Source organism: Podarcis filfolensis (genome assembly GCF_964270895.1).
Source record: "Podarcis filfolensis genome assembly, chromosome: 6".
Classification (NCBI taxonomy): Eukaryota; Metazoa; Chordata; class Lepidosauria; order Squamata; family Lacertidae; genus Podarcis; species Podarcis filfolensis.
The window spans coordinates 99,561,272-99,577,796 of NC_139609.1; the positions used below are offsets into that span (position 1 = coordinate 99,561,272).

The window sequence follows — 16,525 nt, forward strand, 5'->3', positions numbered from 1 at the left end:
CTCCATGTGCAGCTCTGGTGGGCTGCGGTGGGGGGGGGGGGACTGTTGCTTTCGGCATTACCTGGAGCTGTAATGCGCAGCAGCTGCCTGGTGGTAGAGGATGGGGACCTTCTTCCTCCCAGGCTCCCAAGGGATTCATTCCCTGAGGATAGGGAATATGTGTTATAGTTCAAAAGATCACAGGCTCGGTCCAAGTGCAAAGCATTAGGCACGTAGCCAGAAGCGCACTGAACTCATGGATGATCAGGCAGCAGCAGACTTAAAAGACCCTGTTACCTCACCCAAAGTCTCACCACTACTCACCAGGCTGGTCGGGCCTGGCTAGGGGTGTTCTGTTGGCAGGGGTTCAATTCTGGCTACCTTTGTGCAGCATCCACCTGGGGACAAACCCTGGGATTCTCTGTTCCATGTGATGGTCACAGAGGACTGTAATAATAGCTGTCTTTGACCCGGTCTTTCTGGCATCCTAGCATGTCCCATGTGAAGCACTTTTAGCTTGGCAAATAGCACCAACACAGATAGTCCTGCTTAGCTGCTCAACTATCAACCATGCCTACCATGGCCTACATGTGCCTGCCTGCCTGTCCATTCATCTCTGCAATGCACTTACTCCAGCAAAGCAGTTGTCTCTTACTCTAGAGCAGCACATTCCCAGGGAAGCTCCCCAGTACAATCTGAGCAGAAATTCACCATCCTGATTGGCACAAACCTCTTTGCATGTCTGCAAGAAAAGAAATATTTTTGGTCACCTGACAATGTGATGTCAGGGGATTGAGGGATAGGCACATGGCTGGGAAAGGTTCCCTCTGCCTGTGCTACAGCCCAGCCCCTTTGCAGCCTTCAGAGCCCAGTCAGACTCATCTCAATGGCCCATGAATGCTGTGCTTGCCGGGCCTGAGGTGTCTCCAGCGGGTTGCCAGCTGCTGTCCAGCTGCCTGACTTTGCAGTTAACCAAAATAGCCAGCCAGTGTATTGTTCACAGAAGCAAAACTTGAAATGCACAAGTCATGGCTCTTGGGCACAAGAGGATGTTTGGAAGCCCATTTCCAGTTGGACCCTAGCCAAGGAGTGCTGCCTGCTAGGACTATTGCCCTTCCTTACCCATCCCATAATGGGGAATAGAACTTTCTGTGTGCTTCTCTATGGCTTAAGCCTATGCCTTGGGAATGGAGTGACTTTAGTGTTCTGCCCCCACCAGGCCTACAGTGACTACGGGGACATCATCAAGGCGACACTGAATGAGACCCGCCAGATTGACCGGACCGAATGGGCTCACACGCTGCTCCTCACTCTGCAGCAGGTAATGGGGGAAGGACCTTGAGCCAAGAGGTTGGGGAGAGGCCTTGGGTGACGCTCCCTTGCTCTTCCTCCTAGTTGCTGACTCAGCTGCTTCTGGAACAGGGACCTGTAGGCGTCCACTCTGCCGCCTTCCTGGAGATCCGGGATTTGGCACGGCGCTTCTCTCTGCTCTTTGGGCTGCACCAGCTGCAGAACCGCTCCGCCCTTGTCACTCTGCATAAGTGAGGATGCTGCTGCCAAGGCCTTCTCTTCCTGTCTTGCAGGGTGTGGGAAGTAGAGGGAGGGCAGGATCTGGTCCAAGAGCAGCCAATGCCTGACAGGAAGCCAGCTGAGCAGGTGGAAGGGTGGGCCTTGGGAAGCCAGAGATGGCTGGTCCAGGGGCTCAGTGCTCTCTGCAACAAATGGCAGTGGCTTTCCAGGGTTCTGCCTCCAATGGACCTGGGCGCAAAGTGGCTGCTTCTGCCCTGAAGCACAGCCTTGCCCAGTTCCTGGGTGTGGGAAGGGCAAGCCAAGAGGCTGGCTCCCCAGGCCCAGGAGGCATCCCTGCTGCACTTTCATTTGCCGTAGGGATGGGATAAAGTTTGCCTTCCAGGAGCCGGTGGCCTCCGACTCCAGGCTGGACCTTGTCCACCTGCCCTTCTTGGAGCTGCTGAGCGAGTTTTCTCCGCGGCTGGTGCCTCCCGACAAAGCCTTGCTGTGAGTGACTTGCGAGGGAAGAGGGGAGGCTGGGAGGCCCCTGTGCCCCTCGACTCCATTCTCTGCTGTTAAGCCTAATGCAGCTCCTCCCTCTGGCAGGCTGTCCTATCTCAAGAAGATCAGCCAGGCGCACCTGTCCTTCCGACGTGGAGAGGAGCACCTCTGGGCCTCGCTCCTGGTCTATCAGCGCTCCCTGAGCCCCCAGGAGGAGGCAGCCCCCTCACCAGATGTACCTGCTCAGCAGAAGCCTGGACCACCTGCCAAGAGGCGGCACCTGGATGGTGGGAGGCGGAATGGAGGGGGGCAGGGTGGTGGTGGTTGCACTGCTGCAGACTTGGAAGTGGAAATGGTCATGTTTCTCCTGCCTTGGCAGAGTCCCTTGGGCATAGCGATGCCAGTTTCTCCTCCACTTCTGGAAGCCGCCTACAGAGCCCCTTGCTGACATCCACCACCTTGCGGAAAAAAGGCCACTTGGCTGCCCAGCTGCTGGGCCAGGAGGACTCTGGCTCTGAGTCGGAATTTGTGCAGAGGTGAGCTGGGCTGTGGATGGGCTAGGGCTCGCTAGCACCCTCCCTGCAGGAGGCTTGACTTGCTTCTCTTCTGCCTTTTCAGCCAACCACCGCAGGGGCCACAGCAGGGCCACAAAGCCTCTCGCAGCCAGCCACAGCCCAAGAACCGTGGCAGCCTAGGCTGGCAGCTGGGGCGGTAAGTTTGTCTGGGCCCTTGAGTTGCTGCAAGCTGGAGATTGGGCAGTAGGGTTTCACCACGAGGCCTCTGCCATTTTAAATAAGTGGAAGTAATGTTTTCCAGGAGAGAAGAACAAGTGATACAAGATTTTGTATACGCTGTTTTATGGGTTTGTGGTTATATTCATTAATATGAATAGTCATTATTACAATAAAGCCAAGATGCTTGGCGTCTGTGCATCCAGGGAGAGATTCCTGTGACCAGACGGTCTTTGCAGGGCAGCTGTGGAAAGGCAGAGACAGGGCAGGCACCAGGTTGGAGTCATCCAGACTGCCTCTCCCACCCCCAGAATAAGCTTTAATCCCCCCAACATGGCCAGGCAGCAAACGTCCCTTTGCTGTGCCAAGACATGCCTCTGTTTTTGCCTCACAGGCTGACCCTGATGGAAGTGGGAGAGGCGGTGGTGGAAGAGCCAGAGACCAGTGAGGAGGAGGTCGCCTTTGACAAGGTGAAAAGAAGCCCCTGGCAATGGGGGGGGGAGAGCTGCCTGCCCCCAGGTCCCCTGAGAGCCCCAGCCAGCCTGACCTGCAGCACCTGCTCCTCCTTGCACCCCCTCAGCTACTTTCTGGTTTCCCTCTTGTGGGCGGGAGGAAGGGCTGCGTTTGGCTTTGCTGGAGTGACTCCACTTTGTGCAGCAGGCAGTGAATGGGCAGCTGGCCCACCTGGCTTTTGTCCGCAGGAGTCAGAGCTGAGGCCTCTCCTTGCCTGCAGGATCTTACCTAATGGCTTCTTAAAGGAGAGATGAGTGGGGCAGAGCAAGATGGCTCCCCTTAACACCTGCCTTCCCTCTTCCTGCAGGATTCCTGAGGTGGGCTCCCCCCCTCGCAGTTTCTCAGGGGGCTCTATGCTGCGCTGCCCCTCCTGGGGTTGGAGGCTTCAGTTGCTTGTTGACAGTGCTGTTTGTCTAATCGACGATCTTGTTTTGGTGCCTTGGGGGGCTCTCCTTGCCCTCATTTCTCAGGGACAGTTTTTGTTGTGTAGCATTTGAGGTTTTGCCTCAGTTCCTCTCACTTGTGGGACACTTTCCATTCTGCTATTTCTGTTCTGCTGTTCCTTTTTGATTGGGTTTTGTGGAGCTGTTGGCTGAGAAATAAAACTGTTTTTGGAAAACTTCTGGTGCCTGCAAAGAGGCTGCTTTGATGGGGGCCGGCGAGGGATGTTGCACGTTTGGGCCCTAATGCAGCTACCCTGCGCTGAGGCGGATGACGTAGGAATCGCTGTGGGTCACGTAGCGCACCCAGCGGTGAGGGAGGCTTGGCTGCGGCCCCACAAAGCGCAGGAAGCGGATCTGCAGACCAGAAGACGTGTGTGCTGGCACCTCAAAGGAGAGGTTGGCGGGGCCCAGCTCCAGCAGCCGCGCCCGGCTCAGCCCTGGCACCTCCAGCTGCAAAACAGACACACATGATGGGGCGGGTGAGTGTGGCAGCAGAGATGGAGCAGCAGCTGGAGGGCCACCATTGTGGGGCTTCCCTCCATTGCTGCACCAACTGCTGGGGCCATCAGTTAACCCCTTACCTTGAAAAGGGCTGAGAGCTGGGAGCCACCTTGGACTCTGGGAATGACCCACTCGATGGACTTTGTGGAGGGCTGGAAGGTGGCGGACTGCTCTGGACTGCTCAGCTCCTGGGAGAGGCTGGGGGTGGGGGAACAGCCGTGAGAGGGGGAGGGGAGCACCAAGCAGGGGCACAAGAACACCTGCCATGTTGGAAGTGGCCTTGCAGCAGCCGCCCCCCCTCACCTTACCTTAGAGTGGCCTTAGGCACAGGCAGGTGGAGGTGGATGTTCACTGCGTGGCTGAAAGAGATGGGATCCGTAAGTGGGGCAGAGCAGGGTGAAGTGGGTGCCCCCTTCCTAGTTTGCCCCCCCCCTTGAACTACAGGGAAGGACTCTACCTTTTTGGTGACAAGTCACAGCGAAGCTTGAGGTAGATCTGCACTCTGCAGGGGCGGAAAAGGTGCAGGGTGAGGCAGGGCTGGGGGCCGCCCCCTTCTCCTCCCTTGCCCAGGGCACTTTGAGGGCTGCTTGAGGTGGCAGCCAGGCCCCACTCACCGGCCGCTGGGGTCGTGGTTGATGGTGGGAAAAAGCTGGAAGGGCAAGGCCGCAGGGGTGTCGTCCGCCAGCTGGTACTGCATCAGAGTCAGCTGCTCAAAGAAGGGCAGGGCTCAGCAGGTGGGCTTCTCCCAATCCCCATGGGCCAGCCCCCCGCCCACTTGCCTTTACCTCTCCTTGGCTGGGGTTCACGCGGAGGATGCGGCTGCGCTCAAATTCGTCCAGCTTGACGGAGCTGTGGAAGGAGCACTCGTCCACGCGCACTGCGGTGCCATAGCCTAGGGGCAAAGCAAGAGAGGCTTTAGCGGGGGCAGGTCCTGAGGTTCTGTGGCGGGCAGGGGGCACACTCACCTCGCAGCTCAGTCTTGCCCACACAGAACTCTTCAGTGAGGCCAACCCGCATCTCTGCAGGGAAGAAAAGGGCACAGCCTCCATGAGCTCTCCTGGTTCCTCAAGGGGCATTTCCCCCCAGGGAGGAGGAGAGCCCTCGCTACCTCGTGTCTAAAAGCAGTAGCCGCTTCTCTTCCTCACGGCTGCTGTGTTTTTATCCTTCAGCTTATTTGCAACTGAGGTCGCCCTGCCAAAGGTGATGGGGCAGTGGGTACACTTAACTTGCACAAGCCCTGCCTAGTGGGAAAGTGGGCGGGAGGAACCCCCATTCCCTGCAAGAAATGAACCTTCACAGTAGGGCCATGGTCACATCTCCCTGCAGCAGAACTCCCTATTTCTAGGCACAACCCCCCCCCCCAAACATGGCATGGATTCCTTGGTCACTTTGCACCATCCTTTGCAGGAGCCTCCAGTGCCCCCTGGGACAAACCTGCCCCTGCAAGTGGTGTCCAGAAAAGCAGGATGTCCTGGCTTGTCCTCTGAAAACCAGCCAGGCACTTTACTTTATGATGGGCAGAGAAAGGGAGGCGCAAGCAGAAGCTATCCGAATTGGCGGTTGCCCTCCCTGGTCAGGACATGTCTGTGAGGGCATTTACTCACCGGAGCAGCCAGGAAAGAAACTCTTGAGGCGGATTTCTCCTTGGATGTCAGTCTTCATGGGGGTTCCCTGGAGGGAAGAGGCACAGGGCTCAGGGCCTCCACCTGGGCAGTGCTGTGGGTTCAGGGAAGGGCTGTGCAAGAGGGAATCTCTGGTGCTGCTTTTGACTTACGTTGGCTGCAATGATGACTGTGAGACGCTCCACTACGTCCAGGAAGACCTCTGGCCGCGAACTCTGGAGGAAGAGACAGGACAGCTCTGCTGGGGCTCTTGCATTGTAGGGCCCTTGGGGATCCCTTCCAACCCTACAGTTTTGCAATTCTGTTCCCACAGTGACCAGGCAAATGCTTCTCCGAAGCCCACAGGCAGGCAAAGCGTGACAGCAAGTCCCCCTCTCATGCTCTCTGTGTTGGGGGCCAGGGGAGGGTTCTGGCCGGGTGAAGGTGCCCTGCTTGCCTGAATGAATCTTCCACCAGTTTCTGGGAGCCATTTGGGTTCTGATACCACCAGAGCAAGAAAACCTCTTAGCCCCTTTCTCTGCACTTCTGCCTTTTTTTCTGAGCTACCAAGCCCCAAACACAGCAACTTTCCTCATGGGGGAGTCGCTCCACCTGCTTGATAATTTTGGTTGATCTTTTCCTAATGTTTCCCAGCTCTGCAATATTTATCTTGCAGGAGGTTGACCTAGATGATCGTGGGGTACATTCAAACTACAGTTCTAGGATTCTAAGTGCAACAACCAGAACTGAACTTGGTGTGTTGGGTGTGTTAATGCCATAGAATCGTAGGCTGATACCATGGCATTATGACAGTGGTGGTTTCAGATTACAGGTGGGAGACAGGCATTTGTTGCAGCATAAATGTTTGTTGGCAGTCAGCACAACTCCAGCCCTGCCAGCACCTTTGGGGAGCTTTTGCTGAGTGACTCAAGATACGGGGCATCTTACCTGTTCCCCCCGCAGGGACAGGACAGGACGGGCAGCTGCGCAACTGGGAGCCACTTTGCTTTGCTGTGTATCTGCTCCAAACTGGATCCACAAGAAATAATAATTATTGGAAACGGATGTTAATCTGAGTCCTGTGAAGCTGAAAGAGTCCTCAACTCTGTGAACAGCAAAGCAGCTTATTGCTGGTGTGTGAGATCTTGGAGAATGCCACAACATCCACATAATAAGATGCTACAGAACACAAAGAGGAAAAGAGCAATGGCTCCCCAACATTACTGTAACATAATAAATACTTGAAAACAGAGGTCACCAGTATACTTTACCCAGAGCGCTTACGCAATGCCCGTTGTTTATTGGGGTTGGGACCATTTTTCAGCCAGTGGGCTGGATCCTTGGCTCCTTCAACCACTGTCAGCCATTTTGACAGTGGCTGGGAGAAGCCCCTGTGCCAAATTCTAGATTATCACTGGCAGTCAGTGTAGACAATACTGCTTGAGAAATTAGCAGTGGGACTGGCATACCCAATGTGTTAGAAGAGGTGTTATGCATAGGCTTTGCTTCAACACTGAACCCACCACCCTCTCTTTCCTGCTTTTTCCTTGCAGCCTCACTTTGCCCATCTAGCAGGAGGCGGCTTTGGCTGCAGCGGCAGAGAGGCACCCAGAGCGGAGCCGTTTCTTAGCATTTTCAGGCCAAGCATGACAAATCCAGCCCAAGGGATCCTGACAACTGGACAGAAGCACATGGCCACATACACAGCCTTGTGCTGTGCAAGCAAGTCTCCCTCATCTAGCAGCTGGGGCTTCTCATGAGGAGCAGGTCTTTAGAAGCTAAAAGGCATTAGGTGACCTCAACGCCAGGTTGCCATTCACTCCCATGGAGCCCATTTCTGGGTCTCGCACTACCAGCCCCACTCACCAGGCCCACCGTACTGAGGTCAAGAAGACTGAAGGGCTGGCTGAGCACAGGCTCCATCTGGATGAAGTTCTTCAGCACGTCGGGCGCTGTTGTCTGGATGTAGCCATAATCCTGAGGGGAGGGGAGAGTTGTGGGTGCAACCAGTTCCCTCCTTCCCTTCCCCTTTGTGCCCCAAGCGAGAAAACACCTGGAAGCATCTATGCAGCAGGATTACTAGCCATGCACAGATTTGATCAAAAGAAATCACTAAAGATGAAAAGCCATTAATGGCCATGGGGGGGGGGTTCAAGTGGTAGCCTCCTCACCCCAACTTCAGACAGAACCAGATCCAATGCCAGGCTCCGCCCTTTCAAAATGGTTTGCATGAATGGACCCTTCTGCAATGGTCCTATTCTGGCTTGGGACCATGGTGCCCCCCCTACCCAACTGTCCTGATGAGGTGCCACACATTTTGATCCTTGAAGCTGGGTGTGAGCCTGTTGGCACCTCTGGTGTCTTCTTCCGCTTACGTGGTGGATTTCATCCTGTGTTCTGTGTGGAAACTCTGCTATGAATTTGTCATGGCCTTGTTTGATATTGGAGCTTTTTGCACTGGTTGGCCTTCCTGGCAGGTGCCATTTCTTTGCATGAGGCGGCTGGCTTGCTGTCAAAAGGGGCCTGGTGCACCCCCACCCCACCTACCAGGAGCTCATCCAGGAGCTCATAGATGAGCGCAAAGTTGAGGCTGACCGTCTTCTCACTCAGAGAGCCGCAATAGTCCCGCAGGAGAGTCACCAGCCTGGAGGCAGGAGGGAGTACAGGTGTCAACGGGGGGGGGGTCCCACAGCGCCCCGCCCTGCCCAACCTCGTGCACCGCAGGCTGCAGCCTCACCGGTTGAGGAACTCGACAGCTGCGAAAGGAGAGGCGTTGGGCAGCACCGTCACCACGAAGTACAGCCCGGCGTGGCGCACGTGCGCGAAGTGGAGTCCCTGGCGCGCCTGCTGGAGGGAATGAAGGAGGAGAGGGGTGTCAGTCAGCGGCGACCCGCTTCCCCTTGCACGACACAGCCCCCACCCGACCGCTTCTCTACCATGAAAACGGGCGCCTGGTCCCCCGGCAGCGCGGCGATCTTCTGGCAAAAGGCGTCGACCAGCTCGGAGTCGCCGTCGCCGCGGACTGAGGGGGGGGGTCAAGGAAAAAGGGGGGGGGGATCAGAGCTCCCGAATCAGAGCCCGCCCCTGCGCCCGGGGGCCCCTCGGCCCTCCCCTCCCCCCCCCCCGAAGCTGCCGGGCGCTGCTTCCCTGCCTGGCCGGAGCGCGGAGGATACAGTCCTTGTAGAGGAGGCGGTCGCCCTTGGCGGAGAGCACGAAGACCTGAGGAAGCATCGTCGCGGGGGGGGGGGGCGAGCCGGGCACTCTGCACATGCCCCGGAGAGCCCGGGGGAAAGAGCTTCCGGATCCGGGCGGGGCATACAGATCCCTTTCTCGCCCGCCCCCTACATCCGGGACCTCCGCTCAAGTGACAGCTTGCCGTAAAGAAGGAGAGGAAGGGGAAAGTCGGTGGGCGGGACTTCTGAACGTGGGGACTGATTGGGTGATATGGAGGGGGGAGGCGGGCGTTCCTTCCCGTGCGGGGATTGGGCTTCCTGACCGGGAGGAGGTGAGGAGGGCGGCCATAGGCGGAGTTGGCGCCACTTCCCGCGTCACTCAGTTCCGTGGCGGGAAAAAGGAGAAGGAGGCGAAGCGGCCAAGATGGCGGGAAAAGGCGGAGGTTGCGACTACGCGGAGGAGGCCGGTGAGCGCAGGGGCGGCGGGCGGGCGGGCGGGAGGGCGCGGGCGGGCGGAGCCGAGCTGACCGTGTCTCTCTCTCCGCAGCGAGGGCTTCGGCGTTCCTGGAGGGCTTCTACCGGCAGAGCGAGGCGGGGAAGGAGTTCCCTTACGTGGAGCAGCTGGTGAGGCGGCGCGCGAGGCGGGCGGGCGGGCGGGCGGCGGAGCGTGTGCAGAGTGCGGGGCGGGGGCCCCTCCTCGCCCCTCCGCCGCCGCGCTCACGCCCTTCCCTCCCTGGCTTCTTCCCGGCAGCGGCGGGTGGCGCAGCGGGATCAGGTGGCGCTGCGCGTGGATCTGGACGACGTGGCCGAGGAGGACCCGGCGCTGGTGGACTCGGTGTGCGAGAACGCGAAGCGCTACGAGAAGGTCTTCGCCGATGCCGTCGCGGAGCTGCTGCCCCGGTACCGGCAGCGGGAGGTGAGCCTCGGCCCCGCTCCCTTCGCCAGGCTGCGGCCTTCCTGCCGCGGGGAGTTCCCCTGGTGAGCGCCGCCTTGCCTCTCTCCTCTCGCCCAGCAGGTCGCCCACAAGGATGCGCTGGACGTCTACATCGAGCACCGGCTGCTGCTGGAGGGGCGCGGGCGGGAGCCCGGCCAGCCCCACGACCCCCAGAACCAGTTCCCGCCAGAGCTCATGCGCCGCTTGTGAGTGCCGCCCCCTTTTGCCAGGCCTGGCCGGGAATCCTGCTGCCTCTGCAGCCGCCCCTGCAAGCAGAGGGGGCATTTGCTGAGTTTCTCTTCTTCCGGTAGAAATGGAAGCTGAGGAGGGCAGAGGATGGGGGTGTCCTTTTCCCCACCTCCATCTACCTCCAGATGTTGCTGCAAGGCCTCATGGCCCACCGTGGTCTCACTTTGTCTCCCTCTGCCCCGTTTCATAGTGAGCTGTACTTCAAGGCGCCATCGAGCACCAAGGCCCAGGTGATCCGGGAGGTGAAGGCTGATGCCATTGGGAAGCTTGTGGCCGTCCGGGGCATTGTCACCCGCGTCTCTGAGGTGAAGCCTCGCATGGTGGTAGCCACCTACAGCTGTGACCAGTGTGGTGCAGAGACCTATCAGCCGGTGAGGAGACAGCCTTCCAGTGGGAAAGGGAAATGCACAAGGGGGTGATACCCCAGCCAAGGCTCCTTGCACCTGACCCCCCTTCTTTCTCCTCTTGCCTCCTCCCAGATACAGGCCCCCAACTTCACCCCTCTGCTGATGTGCCCCAGCCGGGAGTGCCAGACCAACCAAGCTGGTGGCCGACTTTACCTGCAGAGCCGTGGCTCCAAGTTCATCAAGTATCAGGAGCTGAAGATCCAGGAACATGTGAGCCTCTGTGTGTTTCTGTCAAAACAATGGGCCCCTCTGCTGCTGTAGCCATTTCCCCACTAACCACCCACGGCGTTCCAGGGGTGGGGTGGAGAGCCAATATCTAGCTGCTCAGCCACCAGTGGAAGCAGCGTGGGCCAGTGGTTGCAGAGAGCATGTTTCACAGGCAAAAGGTCCCCAGCATCTCAAAGCAAAGGTTGTTGGGTTAGTATGACTGGGAAAGGCACAATTTTACTTCGTGTTTCTGTCTTCCTCCTCAATTCCCAAAGTATTTTAGAGTGGCTTACGATAAAAGAGTAAAAGGCAATGTTAGTTGGGTGGTTAACATGCAGAACTGGTCATTGTGCACATTCACTGGACCCCCTGGAGAGTGTATACATAATCTAGCTATAAGGAAGGAATTCTGCACATTTCCCAGTCAATGTGCACCTGTCAACTGGCCCAAAGTGGTTCTAGTCCTTGGGCTCCAAGGAAGGGCGTCTTTTGGAGCAGCCCTGTGATTGGCTGCCTCCTTCACAGCAGGTGGGCCTGTCCCTTCCCTCAAGGAGGCACTCACCACTTGTGGAGGCTGAGCCACTCCATGTCCACATCCTTGGGGCACAGCAAGTGACATTCAGACATAACCCAAGACTGGATGCTACACTGGAAACATCAAGCACCCCAAAGCAATTTGCTTAACAAGACGCAAGCAAGGGAGGAGCTGCTTTCCTGCCATCTCTGCCGCAGAGCAGGCTTGACAGTGGGCTAGATCCTGCAGGGGCCAGTGTGGTGGCTGTGCAGCTGCTGCCTCTACAAGCACCTCCAGGTGGGGAGGTCTTGGGCAGGTGCTGGGGTCAGAGTAGGCAGTGCTGTTCTGGGCTAGGGCAGGTGGGTGGGTGATTGGATGTTCAGAAACCTCCAAGGAATGTGATGGGCTCTCTTCATTGAATGTTTTTCAACAGAGGTTGGACGGCCAGGGATTCTTTATGTATGATCCCTGCATTGCAGATGGCTTGTCTGGTGCCGGGGCAGAGGGTCTGGGTGCACTGGAAGGGCGAGGAGGGGGCCCTGCTCTCACCTCCCCCTCCCTCCTTCCCTCTTAGAGCGACCAGGTGCCGGTGGGGAACTTACCGCGTTCCATCAGCGTCAGCGTGCAAGGGGAGAATACGCGCCTTGTGCAGCCAGGGGACCACGTCAGCATTACTGGCATCTTCCTCCCTGTGCGGCAGACGGGATTCCGGCAGGTCCTGCAGGTGGGAGAGCAGTAGGTCAAGCTGGGAGGGGTCTGGGGGTGGTGCTGGGGCTCTGGACTGAGCACATGTCTTGCTGCATTGTAGGGCCTTCTGTCTGACACATACCTGGAGGCCCACCACATCGTCTGCATGAGCAAGAGCGAGCAGGAGGAGCTGAGTGGAGGGGGCCTCACGGAGGAGGAGCTGCGCCAGATCACAGGTGAGGGGCGGCTTCATCCTCCCTGCCCCTCTGGCCCCATGGGGCTTGAAAAGGGCTTCCAGGAAGCTGGTTGTGGTGTGGAAGTGGTGCTCTGGCCTGCCTTGTATAGTCTGGTTCCAAGATGCTTTGGGCAAAATCCCTTCTCAGAAGAGGTGCCTCAGAGCTGGCAGCAAAACAGAGAAAGCAGCTGCCTTATACTGAGTTAGACCCAGGGTATAAGGCAGAGAGTCTTTCCCAGCCCTACCTGGCGATGCTGTTGGCAGGGATTGAACGGGGAAGTTTCTGCATGGCCCTTGGGCAATGGCTGTCCAGGAAGAGAACTTTGGGGTCATGGCAGAGATCTCGCCCAAAGTGCTGCCTCCTTGTTCCTGGCCGAAGTGAAGCCAGTCTTGGCTTGCTGGCCCCTCCTGTAGGCATCTCCTCCTCTCAGCTGCCTCTCTGGAGGTCGGCTGGCTTCTGTCAGGGATGTGCTTCTGTCCCTCAAGCAAGATTACTGGCAAACTCCCTTGTGCAGCGGGTGGGGCACCTGTCCGTCACCATCCCACGCAGTGCCTCCCAGCCCCTTCCTGCCCCCAGGATCCTGAATTGCCCAAGGGGCTGGTGTGGTCTGGTTGGGTGCCTGGAAGGTGCAGGGCAGGGGCCCCTGCCCCTCACTCACATCTCCCTTCTGCTGATTCCCTTGCAGAGGAGGATTTCTATGACAAGCTGGCGGCCTCCATCGCCCCCGAGATCTATGGCCATGAGGATGTCAAAAAGGCCCTCCTCCTCCTGCTGGTGGGGGGCGTGGACCAGAACCCCCGGGGCATGAAGATTCGGGGTAAGGCCCCCATGGCTGCAAGCAGCTGCTCCCCTGCGCCTCCTTTCTCCCTCTGCTCTGGGGCCTTTTCTGCAAAATGCTGCCTTTGCTCTCAAGGGTGGGGCAATGTTTTCTTCAGAGGCCAGAGGCACCCCTGGATAATGTGCCCTCTTCTTCCCACTCCCGGACCTTGTAGGGAACATCAACATCTGCCTCATGGGGGACCCTGGTGTGGCCAAGTCCCAGCTGCTGTCATACATCACGCGCCTGGCGCCACGCAGTGAGTACCACTTCAGGGTCCACTGACTGGGATACTGCATGGGACTGAGCCTGGGACCTTCTTCCTGCAAGGCAGATGCTCTGTCCCTGAGCAGCACCTGTCTGGCTGATGTTGCAGCTGCTTAGTTGACTCCCGCTAAGGAGACCCACAGGCTGCCACGGTGGGGGGAGCAGGGAACCTGAGGTCTCCGCTTCAGAAGAAGCTGCAGGGGGGTGGGCAGAGGGGTCTGCCCAGGGTCTTCCTTCCCACAGCTCTCAGCCAGATGGGCAGGTGTCTATGGAAAGGTAATGCTGCTTAGGCCCTGAAGGCACACCAGAGCAGCCCCTGGTCTCAGAGGCCACTTCCACCCCCTGGGCTCCTTGCTTTCAGCTTCCTGCCATGTGTGTGTGTTGGGGGAGAGTGCACAAGGCTTTCTCTGTGGTGGTCCTCTTGCCTCTAGAAAGGCCTCGCCTCTGAGGTGCATCTCGCCATGATACTGATTTCGTTTTGTCAGTTGGACAAGACACCCCTTTTGCCCAGGTTTTGGGGGAGGGCCGAGGCTTATGAGGCCCATGGATTTTTTGTGCAGCCGGGGGCCTTATTTTGTGTCACCCAGTCCTTGAAGCTTAGCTCCTGAGCCCAGGAGCGTTGGGTGAGGGCGGAGGAGAGCTGCTTTAGTGATGGGCCCAACTTCCGTCCCGTTCTCCAGGCCAGTACACCACGGGGCGCGGCTCCTCTGGGGTAGGGCTGACAGCTGCTGTGCTGCGTGACCCACTGACGGGGGAGCTGACCCTGGAGGGGGGCGCGCTGGTGCTGGCTGACCAAGGCGTCTGCTGCATCGACGAGTTTGACAAGATGCTGGAAGCAGACCGGACGGCCATCCATGAGGTGATGGAGCAGCAGACCCTCTCCATTGCCAAGGCTGGCATCCTGACCACGCTGAACGCCCGCTGCGCCATCCTGGCGGCTGCCAACCCCACCTATGGCCGCTACAACCCCAAGCGCAGCCTGGAGCAGAACATCCAGCTCCCGGCTGCCCTCCTCTCCCGCTTCGACTTGCTGTGGCTCATCCAGGACCGGCCGGACCGTGACAACGACCTCCGGTGAGCAGGGGCCACCAGGCGCTGCAGATGAGGCCCTTCTCCTCCCCCCCCCCGGGTTTTGCTGCTTTTTCTAAATGGTTGCCTGTTTTTCACAGTCTTGCCCAGCACATCACCTACGTGCACCAGCACAACCGCCAGCCCCCCTGCCAGTTCCAGGAGCTTGACATGGGCCTCATGAGGTGAGGGGGAAGGGCTTTCCAGCCCCAGGGCCATACAGTGGCTGGGCATTGGCGCATGGTGCAGGGAGGGCGGCTCCCATGCAGCGGAGGCCTTGAGTCAGGGCTCGTCTCCTTGCGTCTCCTGCCAGGCGGTACATTGCCATGTGCAAGCAGAAGCAGCCAGCGGTGCCTGAGGCTCTGGCAGACTACATCACGGCCGCTTATGTGGAGATGCGGAAGGAGGCCTTGTCCAACAAGGACACCACCTACACCTCGGCCCGCACCTTGCTGGGGATCCTGCGCCTGGCCACTGCCCTGGTGAGTAGAGCGCAACAACAATAATAATAATAAATAATAATAAAATTTTATTTATATCTAGCCCTTCCCAGCCGAAGCCGGGCTCAGATCGGCTAACAACATTAAAATGATACAACATTCTAAAATCATTTCATTATAAAATCAATTCAAATCAGATTAATGGCAACCATTGGGCTAGAGTTCTGTGAGGATTGCCAAAGGAGGGGGTCAGGCTGTGCCCTGGCCAAAGGCCTGGTGGAACAGCTCTGTCTTGCAGGCCCTGCAGAAAGATGTCAAGTCCCGCAGGGCCCTAGTCTCTTGGGACAGAGCGTTCCAAGAGTCCTGCAGCAGCTGACCAAGCCAGAAGGAGCCACCGTAGCCCCACGTCTGGGAGCCCAGCTGGCTGCCTTTTCTGGGAAGCCCATCAGAGCCTCAGGGCAGCAGTTCTCCCCACTCACAGTTGTCAACAGCTGCTACCCAGCTCTGATGGTGGAGGTGGAATATAGCCATTGCAGCTAGTGGCTGCCAGTAGCCTTTTGCTCCCCCCTGGTTGTCTCATCCTCTTCTAAAACCATCTGAGCCAGAGGCCACCAGCACTGCATCTGTCTGCTCTAATTCTTCCAATGTTCAGCTCTCCCCTCCCCCCACCCCAAAATAAAATAATTAATTGTAGTTCTGTCATATCTAGTTTCCTCCCAGCAACTGTAGTTGTAGTCTCCATGCTGTCCTCTGGCCAATACTTCAGAGGTAAACAGGTTAATCCATCCTAGGTCACCTGTTCCACCTTCTCACTTCTAGAAATTTGTGTGGATGCAGCAGAAATTGCAGTGGGCCAAACATCTTTTTAGAATACTTTGCTTTCCTATTTTTCTTTTTTTAATCCTAAGAAGCCCGCTTAGGGTTGACCCCTGCAATTCTGGGGCCTGCACTGAAAGGGTTTCAATGCAGCGGCAGGACCTTGGAGGGCATCGTTTGGTGGTTTGGAGCAGGAAGGGACTGTTTCTTCTGTGTGGTGGTAGAGGGACCATGGGTGAGCCAGCTGACATCGTAGGGCTCCTCTTTAGGCTCGTCTGCGGCGTGTGGACTTGGTTGAGAAGGAGGATGTGAATGAAGCCATGCGCCTCATGGAGATGTCCAAAGACTCCCTTCTGGCAGACAAGGGGCAGACAAGCAGGTATTGTATTGTCATAACCTCATGCTGTGGAGTGGGGGCATCAGACTTCTCTTGGGCTACTGGATTGACCTCCCCCCTCCCCCCTCCCCCCCTTCTACTGCAGGACTCAGCGCCCCTCTGAACTGATCTTTGCAGCCATCAGGGAATTGGTTCCGGCTGGGGGACCTCGCTCTGTGCACCTAGCAGCAGCTGAGCAGCGCTGCGTCTCCAAGGGCTTCACTCCTGCCCAGTTCCAGGCTGCACTCTCTGAGTATGAGGAGCTCAATGTCTGGCAGGTGAACCAGAAAAAGACCCGCCTCACTTTTGTCTGAGCCCTGCTAGCCTGCAGGAGGTCTTGGTGCCTGCTCTCTCCCACCTTGGCTTGGACCTGGGCTGGGGGACTGCTTGCAGGGTGTCTCCTGCTATCACTTTCATTAAGACTGGCATTTTCCCCCAATAAAGCAATTAATTTGTATATCTTGTGATCTAAATAATGCCAATGGCTGAATGCTGACTCCTACCAGCTCTCTGCTTCCAGGGCTCTTTCTGCCTGGGGGTGGGGGGCGGGATGGGC

The 16,525-nt window shown here is 57.7% G+C and overlaps 3 protein-coding genes across 6 annotated transcripts in view; 2 read left to right on the forward strand and 1 right to left on the reverse strand.

Moving 5' to 3' along the window:
• Nucleotides 1-3,852, forward strand: part of STAG3 (STAG3 cohesin complex component) — a 31,112-nt gene extending 27,260 nt beyond the window's left edge. The window contains exons 25-32 of the mRNA XM_083618370.1: nt 1,199-1,300; nt 1,375-1,520; nt 1,867-1,995; nt 2,095-2,276; nt 2,369-2,525; nt 2,608-2,700; nt 3,115-3,190; nt 3,541-3,852. Coding sequence (XP_083474496.1) covers nt 1,199-1,300; nt 1,375-1,520; nt 1,867-1,995; nt 2,095-2,276; nt 2,369-2,525; nt 2,608-2,700; nt 3,115-3,190; nt 3,541-3,549 — 894 coding nt within the window. The 3' untranslated portion in view covers nt 3,550-3,852. The remainder of the gene's footprint in view (nt 1-1,198; nt 1,301-1,374; nt 1,521-1,866; nt 1,996-2,094; nt 2,277-2,368; nt 2,526-2,607; nt 2,701-3,114; nt 3,191-3,540) is intronic.
• AP4M1 (adaptor related protein complex 4 subunit mu 1) lies at nt 2,830-9,166 on the reverse strand. 3 transcript variants are annotated; one of them, XM_083618847.1, is made up of 15 exons: nt 8,952-9,166; nt 8,715-8,800; nt 8,516-8,625; nt 8,326-8,422; nt 7,645-7,755; nt 6,727-6,807; nt 5,952-6,014; nt 5,782-5,848; nt 5,143-5,196; nt 4,963-5,069; nt 4,792-4,883; nt 4,635-4,679; nt 4,486-4,536; nt 4,258-4,375; nt 2,830-4,126 (listed from the first exon to the last, which is right to left on the reverse strand). In XM_083618847.1, exons 1-15 carry the CDS (start codon nt 9,046-9,048, stop codon nt 3,926-3,928), a joined length of 1,380 nt encoding a protein of 459 aa, XP_083474973.1. In that variant the 5' UTR covers nt 9,049-9,166; the 3' UTR covers nt 2,830-3,925. The 3 variants fall into 3 exon arrangements, with proteins under 3 accessions (XP_083474973.1, XP_083474971.1, XP_083474972.1); XM_083618845.1 differs by having other exon boundaries at nt 6,727-6,957; nt 8,952-9,157; XM_083618846.1 differs by having other exon boundaries at nt 8,516-8,622; nt 8,952-9,134.
• A 90-nt stretch (nt 9,167-9,256) lies between these two features.
• Nucleotides 9,257-16,426, forward strand: MCM7 (minichromosome maintenance complex component 7). Of its 2 annotated transcripts, none has more exons than XM_083620154.1 (15): nt 9,257-9,418; nt 9,499-9,575; nt 9,703-9,867; nt 9,967-10,091; nt 10,325-10,505; nt 10,614-10,751; nt 11,837-11,986; nt 12,071-12,185; nt 12,871-13,002; nt 13,178-13,261; nt 13,950-14,343; nt 14,439-14,522; nt 14,651-14,819; nt 15,863-15,972; nt 16,076-16,426. In XM_083620154.1, exons 1-15 carry the CDS (start codon nt 9,376-9,378, stop codon nt 16,281-16,283), a joined length of 2,175 nt encoding a protein of 724 aa, XP_083476280.1. In that variant the 5' UTR covers nt 9,257-9,375; the 3' UTR covers nt 16,284-16,426. The 2 variants fall into 2 exon arrangements, with proteins under 2 accessions (XP_083476280.1, XP_083476279.1); XM_083620153.1 differs by having other exon boundaries at nt 9,262-9,418; nt 9,964-10,091.
• The last annotated feature ends 99 nt before the right edge of the window (nt 16,427-16,525 follow it).